Source organism: Daucus carota, chromosome 2 (assembly GCF_001625215.2).
Source record: "Daucus carota subsp. sativus chromosome 2, DH1 v3.0, whole genome shotgun sequence".
Taxonomy (NCBI): Eukaryota; Viridiplantae; Streptophyta; class Magnoliopsida; order Apiales; family Apiaceae; genus Daucus; species Daucus carota.
Window position 1 is genome coordinate 3,287,135 of NC_030382.2, and position 20,725 is coordinate 3,307,859.

The 20,725-nt window shown below is 37.3% G+C and overlaps 3 protein-coding genes across 3 annotated transcripts; 2 read left to right on the forward strand and 1 right to left on the reverse strand.

Moving 5' to 3' along the window:
- Window positions 1–4,199: 4,199 nt before the first annotated feature.
- LOC108203631 (uncharacterized) lies at window positions 4,200–5,045 on the reverse strand. The gene has a single exon (XM_017372629.2). It carries the CDS (start codon window positions 5,043–5,045, stop codon window positions 4,200–4,202), a length of 846 nt encoding a protein of 281 aa, XP_017228118.2.
- Window positions 5,046–9,984: 4,939 nt separating this feature from the next.
- Window positions 9,985–10,755, forward strand: LOC135150302 (uncharacterized). The gene has a single exon (XM_064086564.1). The coding sequence runs from the start codon at window positions 9,985–9,987 to the stop codon at window positions 10,753–10,755; it is 771 nt and encodes a 256-aa protein (XP_063942634.1).
- A 288-nt stretch (window positions 10,756–11,043) lies between these two features.
- Window positions 11,044–11,767, forward strand: LOC135150303 (uncharacterized). The gene is made up of 2 exons (XM_064086565.1): window positions 11,044–11,350; window positions 11,472–11,767. The coding sequence occupies exons 1-2, from the start codon at window positions 11,044–11,046 to the stop codon at window positions 11,765–11,767; spliced, it is 603 nt and encodes a 200-aa protein (XP_063942635.1).
- Window positions 11,768–20,725: the final 8,958 nt, after the last annotated feature.

Below are 20,725 nucleotides of genomic sequence, written 5' to 3' on the forward strand. Positions count from 1 at the left end.
TACACTCGTAAAACCATTGACTTACAAAAATTATTATATTTTTCACTGGCGGCGTAGGTTGAACATAGTTTATAGTGAAGATCATATTAACGAGGTCCGGACTAATCTTGCCAAATACTTTATGAAACGTCATGCAAGTTAGGTTCTACAGTGGCCATTTCTTTTGAACTAGTTATAAATTAAGCTTGTAATGTTGAATGTTAGGTATTTTGCTCATCATACTTGTAGTTTGATGATGATGATGTTTGGTTTGTGGTTGATGAACTTAAGCTAGACGTTGGTTGTTTAGTTTGTGGATTAGTGCTTGGTCGGATTGTCTGGATTACTGCTAGGTCGGTTTTCATGTTTTGATGTTTGGATTGTGGATTGTGGTTGGTTTATATATATGTTTAAGAAGTTGGTTTACATGTGTTTTCAACAGGTGGTTAATATATACATGCTTGAGCACATGTGGTTTATAGCAATTGTGAAATTTATATACAAAAAGTTTACATATTAACAGATAATGGGTTTGGAAATAAAAAACAACAATTGTGCTCACAACAATCTAATAACCAGTAAAATACTTAAAACTTATTGCTCCATCAACATTCCAACTAGGAAATATAACAAAGACTTGTCTCAAAAGCTAAACAACTATGATGGATAACCCAAACATTTTTTTTGAACAACTCTCATATTGGATAAAATGATGAGTGGTTGCTTGAAGGACCTCTCACAATGGTACTTGCTCCAACTGTTGTTTACAACAAGCTATAACAAAGCTTTGTTTTACAAAGTAGTTGTTATCATGCTTTGACACCACCGGGAAAGAAGTTACTATTGTTTATAGAAATATAAATGAAAATAGACAGCTTTGGTTGACTCTAATAAAATGTTGTGTGTAAGTTAGAAAACTATTGTTTCAAAACCTCTTGCATAAATGTTCTTGCCTTAAACTGTCGTCTACAAAAAGCTACTACAAGGCATCTTTTTCAGACCTATTGTTGCCATGCTTTCCGACCACAGGGATGTCGATGTAACGTTGTCAGAAAAATATTAAAAAAAAATAGAATGCCTTACTTGACATGTATACCCCATTGTTTGTCACCTAAAACCGTTGTATTATATGTCTTTTAACAATTGTCCTTTATAAGACAATGTTGTTCATAAGTAAGTTTAACAAATAACAGGAAACTATTGTGCTATATTGTTCTAACAATGGTTAAACTGGACTTTTCTGATAAAAATGAGAGGGCGGTCCGATAGTCAACGGGAAATTTCAGAGACATGGGTGACAAATAGTTGTGGGAACCTGTTTTCCTTGTAGTGATAATTATAAACAATCACTAATGAGAAAACTAGGATTTAAAACACAACATTAATACCTGTTTTTGGGCTCCCAGCCATAAAACATAACGAATTTTAAACCTCAATCTATCGATTCAGTACTTAATAAACTCAAAGAAATAAATAAACACATGAATATTATGGATTGCTGTGGCCAGGCCTTAATCTAGTGGGGAATCCCCGCCAGTTAACCTATGTGACATGGCTAAAAGTGTTTTTAATAATTCCCCTTACCTTTTGTGTAGACCAATCCATAGTGCAAGGTACCCTTCAAGTATCGACAAATTCTCTTTATTGCTTTTAAATGCATCACCGTGGGTCTCTCCATGTAACGACTGACTATTCCTACCGAATAAGCTATGTCAGGTCGTGTATAAACCAGGTCGAATTCACAGCTTCACCAGCTCTGTCCGCATCAATCTGTAAATTAAACTCCATGGGGTATTTTACAGAGTTACACTCACTTAAACCAGCTCGTTGCAGCACCTTCTTCGCATACGCTGTCTGCTTTATCTCTATACATCCTTTGTGTTGCTCAACCTCCAATCCCAGGTAGTAAGATAATTTGCCAAGGTCAGTCATTCCAAATTCATGATTCATCTCCCCCTTGAATTTGACAATGGCTGAAACGGATGTACCAGTGATGATTAAGTCGTCCACATAAACACCAACAATTAACGAATCAGTTCCGTTCTTACGGGTGTAAACAGCATGTTCGTAGGGACATTTGATGAAACCCAAACGAAGTAAACACTTGTTTAATTGAGCGTACCAGGCGCGAGGTGCCTGACAGAGACCATAAAGAGCTTTTAGAAGTTTATAGACCTTAGTCTCAGAACCTGCTTTCACATATCCTTTGGGCTGAGCAACGTACACTTCTTCATCGAGAACTCCATTCAGAAAAGCGGATTTAACATCGAGATGGTGAACCTCCCATTCATTTTTAGCAGCAAGAGCTAGAAGTAGCCGCACCGTTTCCAATCGAGTCACTGGGGCAAATACTTCGTTGTAGTCAATACCAGGTTGTTGTGCATAGCCTTTCGCCACCAGGCGTGCTTTGTGTTTAGTGATAGCATCTGAGGTATCTCGTTTTAATTTAAACACCCACTTGAGATCAATGGCCTTGTGACCTTGTGGTAAATCTGTAAGCTCCCAAGTCTGGTTCTTCTCAATTGTAGCAATCTCTGTGTCCATTGCAACACGCCAAGCTTCATATTTGATGGCTTGCTCAAAAGTAACCGGTTCATCTATACCAGACAAAAATAGTTCTTCTTCGAGCTCAACAACCTCAGTAGCATTGTAGATATCAGAAAGAGCCCGTAAGCGTTGTGGTGCACTTTCAGGTGTAACAGAACCAGTGACAGAGCTTGGAGAAGAGGGCTGAGACATAGATGGTGGTGTGAGAGGTTCTGCACTGTCATTCTTAAGACTGAGGTCAGGAAAAACAAGAGATTGTGTGGGCACTTCTTCGACATGACTGGAAACAGACCAATTCCAGCCTTTTGATTCATCAAACATCACATCACGTGAAACGTGAATACGGTCTGAGGTGGGATCATATAGGCGGTATGCCTTTGTCCCTGATTCTCTCCCAAAATGTACTAACACATGACTTCGATCATCCAGTTTTCGAGTGAATACTGATGGAACCTTCATATAACACATACAACCAAAAATCTTCAAGTCTGCAACACTTGGTTTTTGCCCAAACCAAGCTTCATGAGGAGTGATCTGTGAGAGAGAGCGTGTAGGCAATTTATTGAGCACATAAACAGCATGCTTTACTGCTTCTCCCCAAAATTGGGCTGGTACAGACCTTTCTTTTAACAGACTTCTGGCCATAGCTGTCACGGTACGATTACGACGCTCTACAACACCGTTTTGTTGCGGTGTGTAGGGTGCCGTATAATGCCTGAGAATGCCTGAATCTGCACAGAAATTTTTGAACTCTTTGGAGCAGAACTCGCCTCCACGATCAGTACGAAATACTTGTATAGTGTTCTTGGTACCATTCTCAACTAACAGTTTAAATCGTTTAAAACAGCTTAAGGCTTCATCTTTTGTTTTTAGCATGTAAACCCACATCATACGACTAAAGTCATCGACCAAGAGCATAAAATATTTGTTACCAGCAGGGGTGGTAGGTGAGATAGGTCCACATAAATCGCCATGTATCAATTCTAAGACAGATTTAGCAACGAAATTTGAATGAGAGAAAGGATTACGTTGTTGTTTTGTCAGAAGGCAGCTGCTACATAGATCTTTTGGCAAGTGGATTGCGGGAAAATCATGCACCATTTTGTTTCTTGCCATCAACTGCATAGCCTTGAAGTTAACATGCCCAAGTCTTGAGTGCCAAAGCCAAGTTTCCTCTTCCTTTCTTGTCAGCAAACACATCTCCTTGCTGTTTTCGATATGAATCTTATAAAGGCGATTTGTAGACCTCTGTACGTGCATCATGAGTCGGCCACAGCTATCGTAAACCCACAAACTTTCCCCATTCAAAACAACTCGGTACCCTTCTTCTGAAAGCTGACCCAGGCTTATGATGTTGCTACGTAGAGTAGGGATATAGTAAACACCATGAAGCTTCTTGATCTCTCCGTTCTTGCAAACCATGTTTATTGTCCCTTTTCCCTCGATTTGTACCAATGAACCATCACCAAATTTAACCTGTCCGTGCTTGGATTTTTCCAAACTCTCGAATTTGTCACGACATCTGGTCATATGGTTACTCGCACCATTGTCGAGATACCACATGTTTTCTGCAACCTCTTTTTCATCAAATTTTCACCTTCACTTAAAAAGATCACGCCATCTATGGCATTATCAGTCATGGCCATCAAAAGAGCAGGTTCATCATCAGTAGTTTAAGTTAGATTTGCCTCACCACGCTGCACTCTGTCCCTTTTTGGCTTTCTACACTCCGCTGCGAAATGGCCATATGTTCCATAATTAAAACACTTAATCTTACTCCTGTCGATTCTTTCACGACTTCTTTGGTTTCCACCTCGATTTGATCGTTGCAGCCACTCTTCTCGTGTAAGCAAGAGCTTTCCATTTGTGGCTTCATGTTTGGACCATTCTTCCTCAGTCATCAAAAGTTGCTGACCCTCCTTGCTCTCCACCTGTCCCGAAAGACGTTCCTCATGAGCTTTCAAAGAGCCGATTACCTCCTCAATGGACATTGTTTCAAGGTTTCCAAACTGCTCAAGGGCTGAAGCAATCTGTAGAAACTTTGTTGGCACTGCCCTTAAAATCTTTTTCACAACATACGCTTCTCCAATTGATTCACCAAGTGCCCTGATCCTCGCGACCAAGCCATTCAATTTCAAGCAAAAATCATCCAATTGTTCTGAATCTTTCATGGTTAATGACTCAAACTCAGCCTTGAGAGTTTGTGCCTTAGCCTTTTTGACTCTATCAGCACCCAGAGAAGCCGTTTTAATAGCCTCCCACATGTCTTTTGCAGTCGTACGTTCTGCTAGCGTCAACAACAATTCTTCTGAGATAGATTGATAAATCATCGCCATAGCCCGCTTGTCTGCCTTGTCCTCAATGACTGTCTTGGGGTCTTTGGGCTCTACTGCTTCCCACACATTGTATGCCTGCAAGAATACCTTCATCTTCATAGCCCAGGCGGTATAGTTGGTTTTAGTGAGCATTGGGTAGCTTATGCCGATTTGCCCTTCCCTTCCTTTGCTTGACTCTACCATTGGGTGTTTTCTCGATCATAAAAATCAAATGGGTGTGTTTATGGCTCTGATACCAGATGTTAAAACTAAACTGAAATGCTAAGAGACAGAATGATAATATATGCGTGAAACTGCAACTGGGATTTCTTGACTTGAATAAAAGATTACAGAGGTTATTAAAGAAAGCAGCTATCAACTAAAACTCCTACAAACCAGGACATGATCTTAACTTAACTCCACGATCTCCTACCCACCTATGACTACTGCAACGTACACGTTGATTTATTCAAACATAATAAAACAAAGTAAATAAATAGAAACATGTTTAAAATTAACTCCAACAATTGTTTGAGGAGAAACAGAAGGAAGTTGTCCACCATCGGGTAGACAGGACCCTATCCTAAAGAAATTGAATGAAAAAAACAACGAGATTGTGGAAAGTAGAAAGCTGAACGTTACACTTGAGAAAAATATGAAGAATCTTTTGGATGAGAACCTCGCTTGGACAAAATATGTAATATCTTGTGAAATGAAGGAATCATCTCTCAGTCACAAATTTCAAGCTGCCCTTGCTCAAGTAAGGAGGCTGCACGACCTTTTACCACCAATGGTGCTTTAGTAGCCCTCGCTGAAGAGTAAAATGTTGCTTCTTTTTCTCGATACTAATATTCTGAAAAGAACACAAACACACAAGGAAAAGCATAGGTAGTAGCAGTGCAAGATGTTTAAGAAACTGAGGCCGAAAAGGTGAAGACGGGAGCTGCTGAGACCGGGGAGGGTAGTCGGGAGAACAAAAAGGGCATGATCTGTCGTGAGTTAGAAATGAGCGTTTTGGCCTAACCATGGTGGCATCTGTGCTATTGCATGGTTTGTGGGAACCAAACCATGAATACAGGATTCACGGGTCCCACAAACCATGCAAAAGCACGAATGCTAGCATTCCTAGGCCAAAATGCTCATTTCCAACTCAGCGCACATCATTCAGTTTTTATTCTCTCCACTACCCTCCCCCGTCTCAATAGCTCTAGTGTTCACCTTCTCGGCCTCAGTATCCTGAACATCTTGCACTGCTACTACCTGAGCTTTTCATTGTGTGTTTGTGTTATTTTTAAAGACATTAGTATCGACAAAAGAAGCAACATTTTGCTCTTCAGCGGGGGCTACCAAAGCATCATTGGTGGCAAAAGCCGCGGAAGCATGCTTTCTTCAGCCATGGCAGCTTCTAATTTGTGACTGCGAGATGCACCCTTTATTTCAGAAGATATTGCATATTTTGTCCAAGACACGTTCTCAACCAAAAGGATCTTCACATTTTTGTGAAGTGCCTTGTTCAACTTTCTAATTTCCACAATCTCCTTCTTTTTCAGTTCAATTGAACGTGACGGTGTGTAACAGATTATATAGACTTTAATCTAACACCATCTTTAATTTTGTTGCAAATAATATATTTTTGTTAAATCTTTCCTAAAGTCTTTGTATGTTAGCTTTAGGATTGATCCCTTACAAACCTTTAGACTTTTAACTTAGATACGTGATTAAAAGAAAAGGAATCATTATTTAGAAGCTGAGCTAATGCTTTTGTTAGAGGTTAATAGGGATTGTGAAAAAGCTAAGTACAATGAACTCAAATACAAAAAGATATGTTGACCTTTAACTTGGGTTAGAATGGGAGAAAGAAAAAATTAAAATATGGACTATCTCTAGTAGGAAAGTTCAAGAAATTCTTACTTATAAGAATTAGAAAGAGGGTCTAGGATATAAAAACAATTAAAAATGATCTAGTTCTTATGAGAAACTAATCAAGATCATTAAATCTAAGATGACTATAATTAAATTTGTAAATGGTGCTAATACTGATTCCAAATCTACTTTTGAAAACGAATTGACATCGAAAGTAGATTCAAATAGTGATGTCAAGAGAAATAAGTAAGAAGGCTATAAGGGCTTTTGCCACCAAATGGTGTTTTATTAGCCCCCGCTGAAGAGCAAAATGTTGCTTCTTTTGTCGATACTAATGTTCTAAAAAGAACACAAACACACAAGGAAAAGCATAGGTAGTAGCACTGCAAGATGTTCAGGAAACTGAGGCCGAAAAGGTTAAGACTGGAGCTGCTGAGACGGGAGAAGGTAGTGGAGAGAAGGAAAAGGGCATGATCTGCGGTGAGTTGGAAGTGAGCGTTTTGGCCTAGCCATGCTGGCATGTGTGCTTTTGCATCATTTTTGGGAACCAAACCATGAATACAGGATTCACCGGTCCCATAAACACTGCAAAAGCACCGATGTCAGCGTTCCTAGGCCAAAATGCTCATTTTCAACTCAGCACAAATCATGCCCTTTTTATTCTCTCCACTACCTTCCCCCGTCTCAATAGCTCTAGTCTTCACCTTCTCGGCCTCAGTTTCCTGAACATAATGCATTGCTACTACCTGAGCTTTTCCTTGTGTTTTTATGTTCTTTTTATAGAAATTAGTATCGAGAAAAGAAGGAAAATTTAGCTCTTCAGCGAGGGCTGCCAAAGCACCATTTGGTGGCAAAAGCCCCTGCAGCCTGCTTACTTCCGCCATGCATGGTAGCTTCAAATTTGTGACTGCGAGATGCATCCTTGATTTCACAAGATATTGCATTTTTTGTCCAAGACAGGTTCTCATCCAAAAAAATCTTCACATTTTTCTCAAGTGCCTCGTTAAGCTTTATAATTTCCACAATCTGCTTGTTTTTCTGGTTCGATTTCTATAGAATAGGGAACCTGACGTTGTCTGACAGATGCTCGACTGCTTCTTTCTGTTTCTCCTCAAATAGTATTCTCAACCTCTTACTCTGAATCAAATACCTTATTTGAGCTCGTATAGTCAGAACTTGGATAGTCGATAAACAAGCATGAAAGTTGAAATCCTAGTTCTGAACAAAGTCTAGTACTTTAAATGGAGGTAAAAATACTGACGTATCTTGAAGTATCCGATCTCGATTATCTTGACAAGATCTATGATGGTCTATTCATATCCACAAAGACGGTGCCAAAGAATGATATTGAAATATCTGCATTTATTTATTATTATTATTAAAATTTGAATTAGAATAGAATTAATAATGTTAGTTTAGTAATTTGATTAGAGAGAGAATTAGTAATTTAGGCTAATAATAATAATTGTTTTAAAATGATTTGATTTAGAATAGAACTAGTAATTAGATAATATAAAGAATAATATTAATTACTAGAGTTCTATTAATTGTAGGACACTTAGGACTACATAAAAAGATATTAGTTATTAATAACCCTAATTAAAATCAAGAGCGTAGCCACAGAATAAAGGAAAAAGGGAGAGAACGGAGAAGGGAGAACAGGAGGTTCCGAGAGTGAAGGTATACCTGTTTCCTTCCTTTTGGTTGTGAAATTGATAAAGTATGATATGTTAGTACAATCACATTGATATGCGTGCTTAACGATAATTATATTAATAATTAAAAACAAATAGAATCGGAGAATTAGCATATGCATGGTGTTCGCCTCACTTTCACACACTGATGTATAGGTTCAGTAGCAAATTATACAAGTCAGGCTTGATTATGGCTGTCGTTGAGTACAGGCGTGTGTACAGGCTGATGTGTAGCAGCCAGAGTAATGTTTTAGGTAGTAAATTTGTGACCGTTGTTTAGTATAAATAATTACATGTTTTAATATATTATAATCTTATATTTAGGTTTGGAGTCGGAAGTTTAGATAATTATTTACGGCGTCTCGTGAGTGTTCGATTAGCTATGTTCGAGGTACGTATTTTATTCCTTTTATTCAGTGCTACTCCTTTCGGTATTAATTAATTATGATCTGTCCTATTTTAATCCGTCTGATTTGCTAAGTTTGTTTTGTGCTATTCATTTGACTGTTTTGATTTCCGAAAAATATTTTTAAGAAAATCAATTTTGAAAGATTGAAATATTTGTTATGCGGTTTTCAAAGATTTTACAAATTATAATTTGTTTAGTCTATTTGGAATATCTGTACCATGTGATTTTAAAGTTGTGAAAACTATTTGTTTTAAACCCTTTGAGAGATATAGGGTATACCGAGTTAACCAGCTGTAGGGGTACTACAGCCATGTCTTTGCGGCACCATTGACATGACACTTCCGTGATAGTTTGATTGGTCATGGCGTATCCTTCTGTTAGCTCTTGGGAGGAGCTTTGGCCATTATGATTATTTGTTGAGGATACGTGGGTGCCTCAGTTTGATTTGATCAGTGATTTGACAGTGACGTTGTATATGCCGTACCCGTTATCTGGTTTGTTGCAGGCATTAGGTACCCTATGATGTGTGTATTTGTATCTATTCTATTTGATCTCGGTATGAAATATCCTAACCCCTCGTTGCTTCAGCCGGATATTTTAAAATAACTGTTTTATATTATCGTCAAAATATTTTTAATTGTTTCTTGTTTTGTAAATGCTTCCAATCCGTACTGGGCATTTGGCTCATGCCGTATTATTCTTCTAGCAGGTACTTAGGGGGATTCGGGACTGTGTGATGGAGAGCAGCCCATTCTTTTTCATTGATTAGGATTTATGGACTTCTAGCATTTATTCCGTTTTATTGTTAGAAATTCTATTTATTCGCATTATTCGGATTTAATTATTTTGGAGGATTTAAATCATGTTAGACATTATCAGACTTGCTTATTATCGTTTGGAATATAGTTGGTGCTCTGTTTGCAGGTTTTGGATCTATAGGTAACTCCTCGTCTTAATTTAAGATGGGGGTGTTACAAAGTTGGCATTAGAGCTCAGGTTCTTTCCTGTAGAAAACCTATTTAGGTTCACCTGTGAGAGTGGGTAGAAGTTAGGATGGGTATTCTGTTTAAATTCATTTCAACTGCTCACTTCATCTGCGCATTTCATTTGATATCTGCTTGTCCTATTTTCTTATCCAATCTTGTTATCTTCATTCGCATCGTTTCTTATATTGTAGATGCCTCCTATACGTGAGCCTCCTAGGCGCGATAACGTTAACATCGGTGCAGCTGAGTTAGCTCAGTTAATAGCTCAAGCAGTGACTCAGGCTTTGCAACAAGCTGCGCAAAATCAGGGAAACCCGGGAAATCATGAGGAGCAACCAAATCAGCCTGATGCACTAGCTTGGTTCGATAGGTTCGTTAAGCAAAAACCAGATTATTTTCATTCAGCACCACAGCCTATTGATGCTGAAAATTGGATTGTTCATCTTGAGAAGATTTTTGATGCATTGGGATGTGATGACGCTACAAAGGTGAGGTTGGCAGTGTATAAGTTCGAGGGGGATGCTCAGAGGTGGTGGGGAGGAGTGAAGACTATCAGGGGTGATGCATTTGTTGAGGCATTGACTTGGCAGGGGTTCACATATTTGTTTTATGAGCAGTACTTCTTAAAGGCAGAGAAGGATGGTTATATGAGAGAGTTTAATTCCATTGAACAGAAGCATGATGAGAGTATCACCGAGTATCTTGCGAGATTTATCATGTTGGCAAGATTTGCTGGGACTTCTGCAGGGACTGCAGCACAGCAAGCAGAGAAATTTAAATGGGGGTTGAAGTCGTCTCTTAGGATGTCTATCATTTCTTCTAAATTTCAGAATGTAGCAGAGGTGGCTGATGCAGCCAAGGATGTTGAGAAAGAGCGTATAGACTTCCGGACTAACATATCTGATAGTGGTCGTAAGACGTGTAGAGATGATCAGCAGGTTACAGTACAGGGTAGACAGTGATATTGAGGTCAGAACAGTCGGTATGGACAGTGGCATGGACGGAACCAGAATAGGGGAGGTCATACAGCTCATGGTCAGAGACAGAATCAGCATAGTGGTCAGGGGCAGACTCAGCAGTTTCAGCAGTAGCCTAGACAGTGGCAGAATCATCAAAGGGGACAGGGTCGTTATCCAGCGTATGGGGGTAACCCTAATATGATTTCGGTGGCTCCTTGTGCTACTTGTGGTGGACACCATCCGGGTAGAGCTTGTTATAGACAGACTAGAGCATGTTTCTTGTGTGGTTCGATGGATCATAGGGCAAAGGACTGTCCATGTAATAATGGTGATGGAGGTAGTGGCAATGGAGGTCAGCATAATCAGCAGAATCCTATAGGCAGAGTCTTCGCATTGACTTCTTGTCAGGCAGCAACTAATCCAGGTACTGTTTCTGGAACGCATGATTCTTATGTGTTATTTGATACTGGTTCGACTCATTCTGTGGTGTCTCTATCATATGTTCGTTATCTTGATGTCTTACCTTCATTATTATCTCCACATATGTCTATTGCTACCCCTATGGGGACTTCTGTTATTATTTCTGATGTGATCGAGAGTTTTTTATAGTTGTGGGGGATAGAAATTATAAGGTCAACTTGCTTCTGATGATGCATGACTTTGACATTATTCTGGGTACGGATTGGTTGAGTGAGTATAAGGCGACGATTAATTGTCAGGAGAAACGGGTTATCTTTGGGGATGTGAACAAGCCAGAGTTTGTATACCAGGGGTCTCAACCAAAAGGCAGGTTAAGTTGATTTCAGCTCTAAAGGCGAAGAAGCTCTTGACTAAGGGTTGTGACAGTTATCTTGCTTTTGTGAAGGACACATCCGAGGTTGAGTCTCGTACAGAGGATTATTCAGTTGTGGGTGAATATGCAGATGTGTTTCCCGATGAGTTACCAGGTTTGCCACCGCATCGAGAAGTGGAGTTTACTATTGAACTTGTTCCAGGTGCAGAGCCTATTTCTTAGACGCCGTACAGGATGGCACCACTAGAGTTGCATGAGTTGAAAGAGCAGTTGCAGGAGTTGTTCGATAGGGGATTTATCAGTCCTAGTGTGTCTCCATGGGGTGCTCCAGTGTTGTATGAGATTATGTATTCACTACAGGGAGTTGAATAAGGTGACTATCAGGAACAGGTATCCATTGCCACGTATTGATGATTTTTTTGATCATTTGCAAGGGGCGAAGTATTTTTCAAAAATTGATTTGAGATCGGGTTACCATCAGTTGCGGGTAAGAGACAAGGATATTCCCAAAACAGCTTTTCGCACTCGATATGGTCACTATGAGTTTCTTGTGATGTCTTTTGGGTTGACGAATGCACCAGCCGTGTTTATGGACTTGATGAACTGGATCTTTCATGATTACCTTGATAAATTTGTTGTGGTCTTCATTGATGATATCTTGATATACTCTAGGAGTAAGGAGGAGCATGCGGAGCATTTGCGCATTGTGTTGGGAATTTTGAGAGAGAAGAAATTGTTTTCCAAATTTTCAAAGTGTGAGTTTTGGTTGGAGCAGGTTGCATTTTTGGGTCATATTGTGTCTGGTAAGGGAATTGAGTTGGATCCTACGAAAGTCGAGGCTATCACTAATTGTCCAAGACCTAGCAATGTTACAGAGGTGAGGAGTTTCTTGGGTTTTGCAGGCTACTACAGGCGCTTTGTTGAGGGGTTTTCGTCCATAACCTTGCCAATGACTCAACTAATGAGGAAGGGTGATAAGTTCGAGTGGAATGATGATCGTGAGCAGAGTTTCCAAGAGCTAAAGAAGAGGTTGATGTCAGCTCCTATACTTGTTTTACCATCAGACGGTGGGGGATATCAGGTTTACAGTGATGCTTCTAATTAAGAGAGGTTTGTGTTGTGTTCTTATGCAGCATGGGAAGGTGATTTCTTACGCCTCTAGACAGCTTAAGCCCTATGAGGTGAATTATTCGACCCATGACTTGGAGTTAGCAGCAGTGGTATTTGCATTGAAGATTCGGAGACATTATTTATATGGAGAGACTTGTGATATCTTCACTGATCACAAGAGTCTCAAGTACATTTTTATGCAGAAGGAGTTGAACATGAGGCAAAGGAGGTGGCTTGAACTTCTTAAGGATTATGATGCTAAGATTCGGTACCATCCAGGGAAAGCTAATGTGGTGGACATTTTTATCTTTATGAGCTTTCAAGAGGACATCATCACCCGAATATATTTTTCGGACACGGTTTCCTTCTATAGTCAATATCCCACTCTGTATATAATATCATTGCCCAATACATAAATTCGTAATTTAAAATAAATTACTTAACTTATGAGTCAAGGCATGTGCATTAAATACAAGTGTCAATCACTATATCCGGATTAAGAACTTAAGCATTAATAACATCATAGAATCTTAGTTCTTTATTGTCAGAATTAAAGAAACAATTATTCTACTATTTTGATCCCGTTCAATATACACAAAGTATATAAGTATTATTCAATAGTCAAGATAAACTATTTCCAAATAATACTTCAGTCGTTCCAATGGTTTGTCTAACACCATTTAGACTGTGAACCTTTATTATATTATATAAGGAACTCGACAATCTAATCCTCTGCTATCCCATTTGATACTAGATTGTCTACAATATATAATATACAGACAATGTGAAAACATACATTCAAGATTCTCAAATAATTGTTATATACTTCAAACGAATATTTCAGTATAACCTTAACATTGATAGACTTACTAAATCTGCTCATTTCTTGCCTATTCGAGAGACTACTCATGTTCATGAGTTGGCGGAGATTTTCCATAGGGATATTGTTAGACTTCATGGTATGCCTGTATCTATAGTTTCTGACAGAGATACGAGGTTCACATCACACTTTTGAAAGGGATTTCAGCGAGCTTGGGGGACAAAACTTAATTTTAGTACAGCTTTTCATCCTCAAACAGATGGACAGTCAGAGTGGACGATTCAAACATTGGAGGACATGTTGAGAGCTTGTGCTTTAGAGTGGACTAGAGATTGGGATAAGTATTTGTATCTTGTTGAGTTTGCATATAATAACAGATGGCACGCAAGTATTGGCATGCCACCATTTGAGGCTTTGTATGGTAGGCTGTGTAGGGCACCGACTTGTTGGGATGAGGTTGGAGTGAGAGATATTGAAGGGCCAGAGTTGGTTAGAGTGACAAATGAGAAGGTGGCACAGGCTAGAGAAAATTTACAAAAGGCTCAATCACGTCAAAAGATTTATGCAGATCAGAAGAGAAAGTTTGGTGGGTTTCAACCCAGTGATCATGTGTTCTTGAAGGTGTCTCCTCGGAAGGGTGTTAAGCGTTTGGGTATGAAGGGGAAGCTTAGTCCGAGATATGTGGGTCCTTTTGATGTTATAGAGAGAGTGGGTGAGGTAGCCTATAGAGTTGCTTTGCCACCACAATTATCTCATGTGCATAATGTGTTTCACGTGTCTGTTCTGAAGGGCTAAAAGTATCATCCGTTTCATGTAGTATAATATCCATTACATAAGATTAGCGAGGATCTTTCTTGTGAGGAGGAAGCGGAAGCTATTCTAGATCGAGAGGAGCGAGTAATGAGGAAGAAAAATATTTTGTTTGTCAAAGTTTTGTGGAAGAATCATTCGGAGCGAGAGGCTACTTGGGAATTAGAGGAATCTATTCGTGAAAGATATCCGCACTTATTTGATTCAGGTACGAGTTTTAGTTTCGTTAGATTCCGGGGACAGAATCCTTTTAAAGGTGGTATATATGTAATATCCGCATTTATTTATTATTATTATTAAAATTTGAATTAGAATAGAATTAATAAAATTTATTTATTTACTTGTACTTTGATGATGATGATGCTTGGTTTGTGGTTGATGAACTTAGGCTAGACGTTGGTTGTTTAGTTTGTGGATTACTGCTTGGTCGGATTGTGTGGATTACTGCTCTGTCGGTTTTCATGTTTTGATATTTTGATTGTGGATTGTGGTTGGTTTATATATATGTTTATGAAGTTGGTTTACATATGTTTTCAACAGGTGGTTAATATATACATGCATGAGCATGTGGTCTATAGGAATTGTGAAATTTATATATAAAAAGTTTACATAATAACACATAATGGGTTTGGAAATAAAAAGCAACCATTGTGCCCACAACAATCTAATAACTGGTAAAATACTTAAACTTATTGCTCCATCAACATTCCAACAACTAGGAAAAATAACAAAGAGTTGTCTCAAAAGCTAAACAACTTTGACGGATAACCCAAACATTTTTCTGAACAACTCTCACATAACTGGACAAAATGATGAAAAGAAGTGGTTGCTTGAAGGACCTCTCACAATGGTACTTGCTCCAACTGTTGTCTACAACAAGCTATAACAAAGCTTTGTGTTACAAAGTAGTTGTTGTCATGCTTTGACACTACGGGGAAAGAAGTTACTATTGTTTACAGAAATATAAAGGAAAATAGACAGCTTTGGTTGACACTAATAAAACGTTGTGTGTAAGTTAGAAAACTATTGTTTCAAAACCTCTTGCATAAATGTTCTTGCCTTAAACTGTCGTCTACAAAAAGCTACTACAAGGCATCTTTTTCAGACCTGTTGTTGCCATGCTTTCCAACCACAGGGAAGTCGATGTAACGTTGTTTAACTGAAAAATATAAAAAAAATAGAATGCCTTACTTGACATGTATACCCCGTTGTTTTTCACCTAAAAACGGTTGTATTATATGTTTTTTAACAATTGTCCTTTATAAGACAATGTTATTCATAAGTAAGTTTAACAAGTAACACCAAACTATTTTGCTATATTGTTCTAACAATGGTTAAACCGGACTTGTTTGATATAACTGAGAGGGCGGTCCGATAGTCAACGGGAAATTTCAGAGACATCGGTGACAAATAGTTGTGGGACCCTGTTTTCCTTGTAGTGATAACTATAAACAATCACTATTGAGAAAACTAGGATTTAAAACACAACATTAATACCTGTTTTTGGGCGCCGGCCATATAACATAACGAATTTTAAACCTCAATCTATGGATTCAGTACTTAATAAACTCAAAAAGATAAATAGACACATGAATATTATGGATTGTTGTGGCGAGGTCTTAATCTAGTGGGGAATCCTCGCCTGTTAACCTACATGACGAGTCTAAAAGTGTTTTTAATTAAACCTAAAATATAAGTTGGGGGTAAGCCTGGACTTTCCTCTAAATAATTGACCGGGGCTTTCTTATTAGTAATGGGTTGTCCTCTGAGTTATTTTGTACAACTACCGCAGTAGATATGACTGTTTACCGCCCCAAATTTACCAGCTAGAATAAAATAATGAAAACAAACATGCAATTACTAGGTTAGCAAAAAAAGAGAGCATGCCATTATTAAATGATAAGGAGATTTTGAAGATATATAGATAGCATTATATAGTATATCTTGTTCTACCATACATCTTTTTAAATAATCTAATGAATATACTTTTTATGTTTTCAATGAAATATAAATATAAATCACAGAAATTAGATGGTCTTGATTCATTATACAATCACTTGTGTGTATGCTAATTCTATCACGATTAATATTTTATTAAAAATATTCTTGAAAAGTTAGGGGTGTGTTAGTATAATAATGGAGGTGAACTATATTGTATATCTTTTTCAGATTTTAATAATCGAATGGAAAATCGAATTTTCAAAATCTTGTAATATATATATATATATATATATATATTCAAGTAATTTATATTCAAGTAATTACGTATACACAAGATAGTAATTTAGTTTATATATATTAAACTCTACTTAAATTAAATAGTAATTTATAAACTAAACTTGAATACACAAGATAGGATTTTCAAAAATAGGATTCAATAAATTCAAAGTAATTACGTATATTCAAGTTTAGTTTATAAATTACTATTTAATTTAAGTAGAGTTTAATTCATTCCCGTAAATAATTATGATTTGATTAGCATGGTCTTTTTTTTTTCTTAATTAATTAGTGGCATCTTAATAATATTAATTTTAACTTTAAAATCTATAAACATGTTTCTTTCTAAAAAGAAGTTTATTTCAACATCATAGAAAATATAATTCAATTCACCTATTAGTTCTCAAAAAAAACATATTTACTTTTACTATCCCCATAAAAGGATATTTAATAACCTAGTAAGGGATGAAAGAGTACCATGACATTTACTTAGTGCTGACTTAAAAGTTATTTACATGATAGCCAAAACACTGTATATTATATCAAATCTACACAACTTGTCAATGTGAAATCATGATTCTTTGATGTCATATATGTAGATCAACCTAGAACTAGAACATTCTTTTAGCAAATATTCATTAGTCAAAAAAGTGCTTCAATGCAGATTTACCAACACTATATATGAAAGAGGTATTAAGACCACATTAGACTCTTGTTCTAAATAATAATAGAGACAAGGGCGTTCAATATGGAAAATTTAATTTGTAAAGGCTACTGCATTTTGTAAGTACTAGATAACATTCACAGATGATGAAGATTTCAATGCTAACATACACCATTCAAAAATTCTACAAAATTTCTCCATCTCTTTATCAACACAAATCAATATAAAAATAGATACGTCAAATCTAAACAAATCGTTACCCAATATGTAAAGAGTATTCAAGTCCTTATTTAAAAAATTCTTCATCAAACAACAGAGAAGTGATGGAAGAAGAAAGAGGAGGATCATATCATAATATCCATGCAAAGCAAGATGTTGAGAATACTGTTTGAGGAGAAACACAAGGAAGTAGTCCACCATCTGGTAGACAACGTGAGGACCCTATCCATAGAAATTTAATGGAAAAAACAAGGAGATTGGGGAAATTAGAAAGCTGAACGTTACACTTGAGAAAAATGTGAAGAATCTTTTGGATGCGAACCTCGCTTGGACAAAATGTGCAATATCTTGTGAAATGAAGGCAACATCCCTCAGTCAATAAGCAGGGTGTAGGGGCTTTTGCCACCAATGGTGCTTTAGTAGCCCCCGCTCAAAAGCAAAATGTTGCTTCTTTTGACGATACTAATGTTCTAAAAAGAACACAAACACACAAGGAAAAGCATAGGTAGTAGCACTGCAAGATGTTCATGAAACTGAGGCCGAAAAGGTGAAGATTGGAGCTGCTGAGATGGGGGAAGGTAGTGGGGAGAAGAAAAAGGGCATGATCTGCGGTGAGTTGGAAATGAGCGTTTTGGCCTAGCCATGCCAGCATATGTGCTTTTGCATCATTTGTGGGAACCAAACCATATATACAGGGTTCACCAGTCCCACAAACACTGCAAAATCAGCGATGCCAGCATGCATAGGCCAAAATGCTCATTTCCAACTCAGCGCAGATCATGCTCTTTTTATTCTCTACACTACCTTCCCCCATCCCAATAGCTCTAGTCTTCACCTTCTCAACCTCAGTTTCTTGAACATCTTGCACTGCTACTACCTGAGCCTTTCCTTGTGTGTTTATGTTCTTTTTATAGAAGTTAGTATCGAGAAAAGAGCCAAACTTTTGCTCTTCGGCGGGGGCTGCCAAAGCACCGTTTGGTGGCAAAAGCCCCTGTAGCCTGCTTACTCGAGCCATGGCAGCTTCCAATTTGTGACTACGAGATACATATGACATGTGTGATCAGATATATATGACATGTTCCTTACTTTACTTAATAACTTGTATTTAGTTGATAAATAATATGACACTACTAGAAATTTTGCATTAGACATCGCTTAAAAACTGATGTCCCTGTATTTTTTAGGCGATGTCTTTGTCGGTGATGTCTATTGTACAACATTAGACATCGTCCAAAAGGAGATGTCTTAAACAGCATAGACATCAGCTCTAACAAAATAATCGATGTCTAGGTAATTATTGACATCATTTTTCACAATTAAATCGATGTGCAAATGGTATTAAGACATCAGCTCTTATATTACGTGTGATGTTAAAAACCCATATGACATCATTTCATATTTTTTAGACTATGTCAATAAGCTAGTTTAACATCACTCTCTTTTCAGGTGGTGATGTTGAAAGAGTTTGAGACATTTGGGTTTTTAGTATTAGGTGATGTCAAAAGTTTTTCATACATCATTTATGTTGTTTCGTCTAATGTAAAATATAGGAATACACATCAATCTGTTTAGATTAACCAATGTGAAAATGCACTTTAGACATCGATTGTTGTCACAGAGGTGATGTTTATTTGCTTTGTAAACATCTGTGTTTTTAGTATTAGGTGATGTTAAAAGTTTTTCAGACATCATTTATGTTGTTTTGTCTAATGTAAAATATAGGCATACACATCAATCTGTTTAGATTAGCCAATGTGAAAATGCACTTTAGATATCATTTTTAACAAAATAGCTGATTTTTATTAATATTTCAGACATCACTTTTTACTTAATTCCTGATGTAATTTCAATTCTTGCACAATATGTGATATGCCTTTTTTGAGCACTACCATCCTGATCTACACAAACCGAAGCAATATTATGACCAAAAAACACCTTTTCATTAAGAACAATACTGCCATATATAAATTATGCATAATAACAAGTCAACCAACAATCTTCAACCAATGCCATGAGGCCATAACATTATAAATTCTGCATAATTAAGGCTAGATCAGATCACCATAAAGGTGCTAAAAGTCTAGGTACTAAAGTCTGATGAACCACAAAGAGTTAAAGCAAAGTTTGTCAAACTGTTCAGCAGTACTACTAGCTAGATAATGTATTGTTCAATAAAACCGAGAGCCTCATTCCGCACCTCATCCAGCTCGTCCATTTCATAGCACTTTCGACTCTTTGACATCCACTACAAAGTTCAACAAATAAACAAAAATTAACACACATTTATGTTAACCAAAAATAAAATACACCCTCCTACCAATTTATCTCTATACATATAGATATATACCTTTTTGTGAAATGAAAAATCCTTATCCTCAATTATCTCCTTCATGTACCGCATTACTGCATAAGCACATTCATAGCCCGATGGTTGTTTCGGAGTTCCCTATGCCAATAAAAAAAGGTACATTAGCTCAGACATAAAATGACCATTAATTTAAATTGGAAAAAAGAAGAAGATACTTACAGAAAGATTTTTTACTTTAGGCATTGTGCTGGTCCTGCCTGTCTCGGCATTGAAACTCCTGACCGCCCTATTAATTTATCATGTCAGAGCCCAAGACATGTGAATATAATATATATATTATGACAGTATGGGAAATTGGGTCGGATGAGACAATGAATTGAAAATATAAATTTCACCATCCCAAATTATAGCCAAAATCCAATGCTGACTGTTAAAACAAAAAAAAAATTAAAGTCAGAATTATAAGCATAATTACCATAAATATTTATAAGTCAGTGTCGATATACTTACTTAGTATTATGTGGTATGAAGTATATGCGATCAGGACCCTCACGCAGCCGTTTCACAACATAAGATTTGAAATCTTTATTTATGTTGTAAGTAAGTCCCGGATTGAAAAAACCAAATGTGTCCAGTTCCTTGGCCTCACATAGCTCATTATACAAGTTCCTATATTTTTTATAAAATGTACATATTAAACTAGAATATATAGAGATATACACACACATATATATATGCGAATAAGGAAAAAAGGAAAAAAATACTAACATCATATAGGCTGATTTAGCAGATTGGCCCACCATATTAAACTGCAACAATGCCAACAACTCCTCTTGCAGCAAACATAGTTTCTTATCACATCCAAAAACTTGCCTATCACAAGGAATTTTGACAGAGACTACAATTTCCTTCATTATGGTCATCGCATGCTTATATAATATTCTCCACCTCTTTGGCACATTTTCAGGTGGCGCTGCTTCGGTAAACTTTATCTGCAATGCCTTCAACTCATTTTTCTTTGGTTGTGGGCAC

Bases quoted from the DNA above. Each gene is read 5' to 3' on its own strand.
- LOC108203631 (XM_017372629.2), bottom strand. From the start codon at position 5,045: ATGGTAGAGTCAAGCAAAGGAAGGGAAGGGCAAATCGGCATAAGCTAC.
- LOC135150302 (XM_064086564.1), top strand. From the start codon at position 9,985: ATGCCTCCTATACGTGAGCCTCCTAGGCGCGATAACGTTAACATCGGT.
- LOC135150303 (XM_064086565.1), top strand. From the start codon at position 11,044: ATGGATCATAGGGCAAAGGACTGTCCATGTAATAATGGTGATGGAGGT. The intron at 11,351-11,471 runs GTTTTTTATAGT...ATTAATTGTCAG, and splicing joins TATTTCTGATGTGATCGAGA to GAGAAACGGGTTATCTTTGG.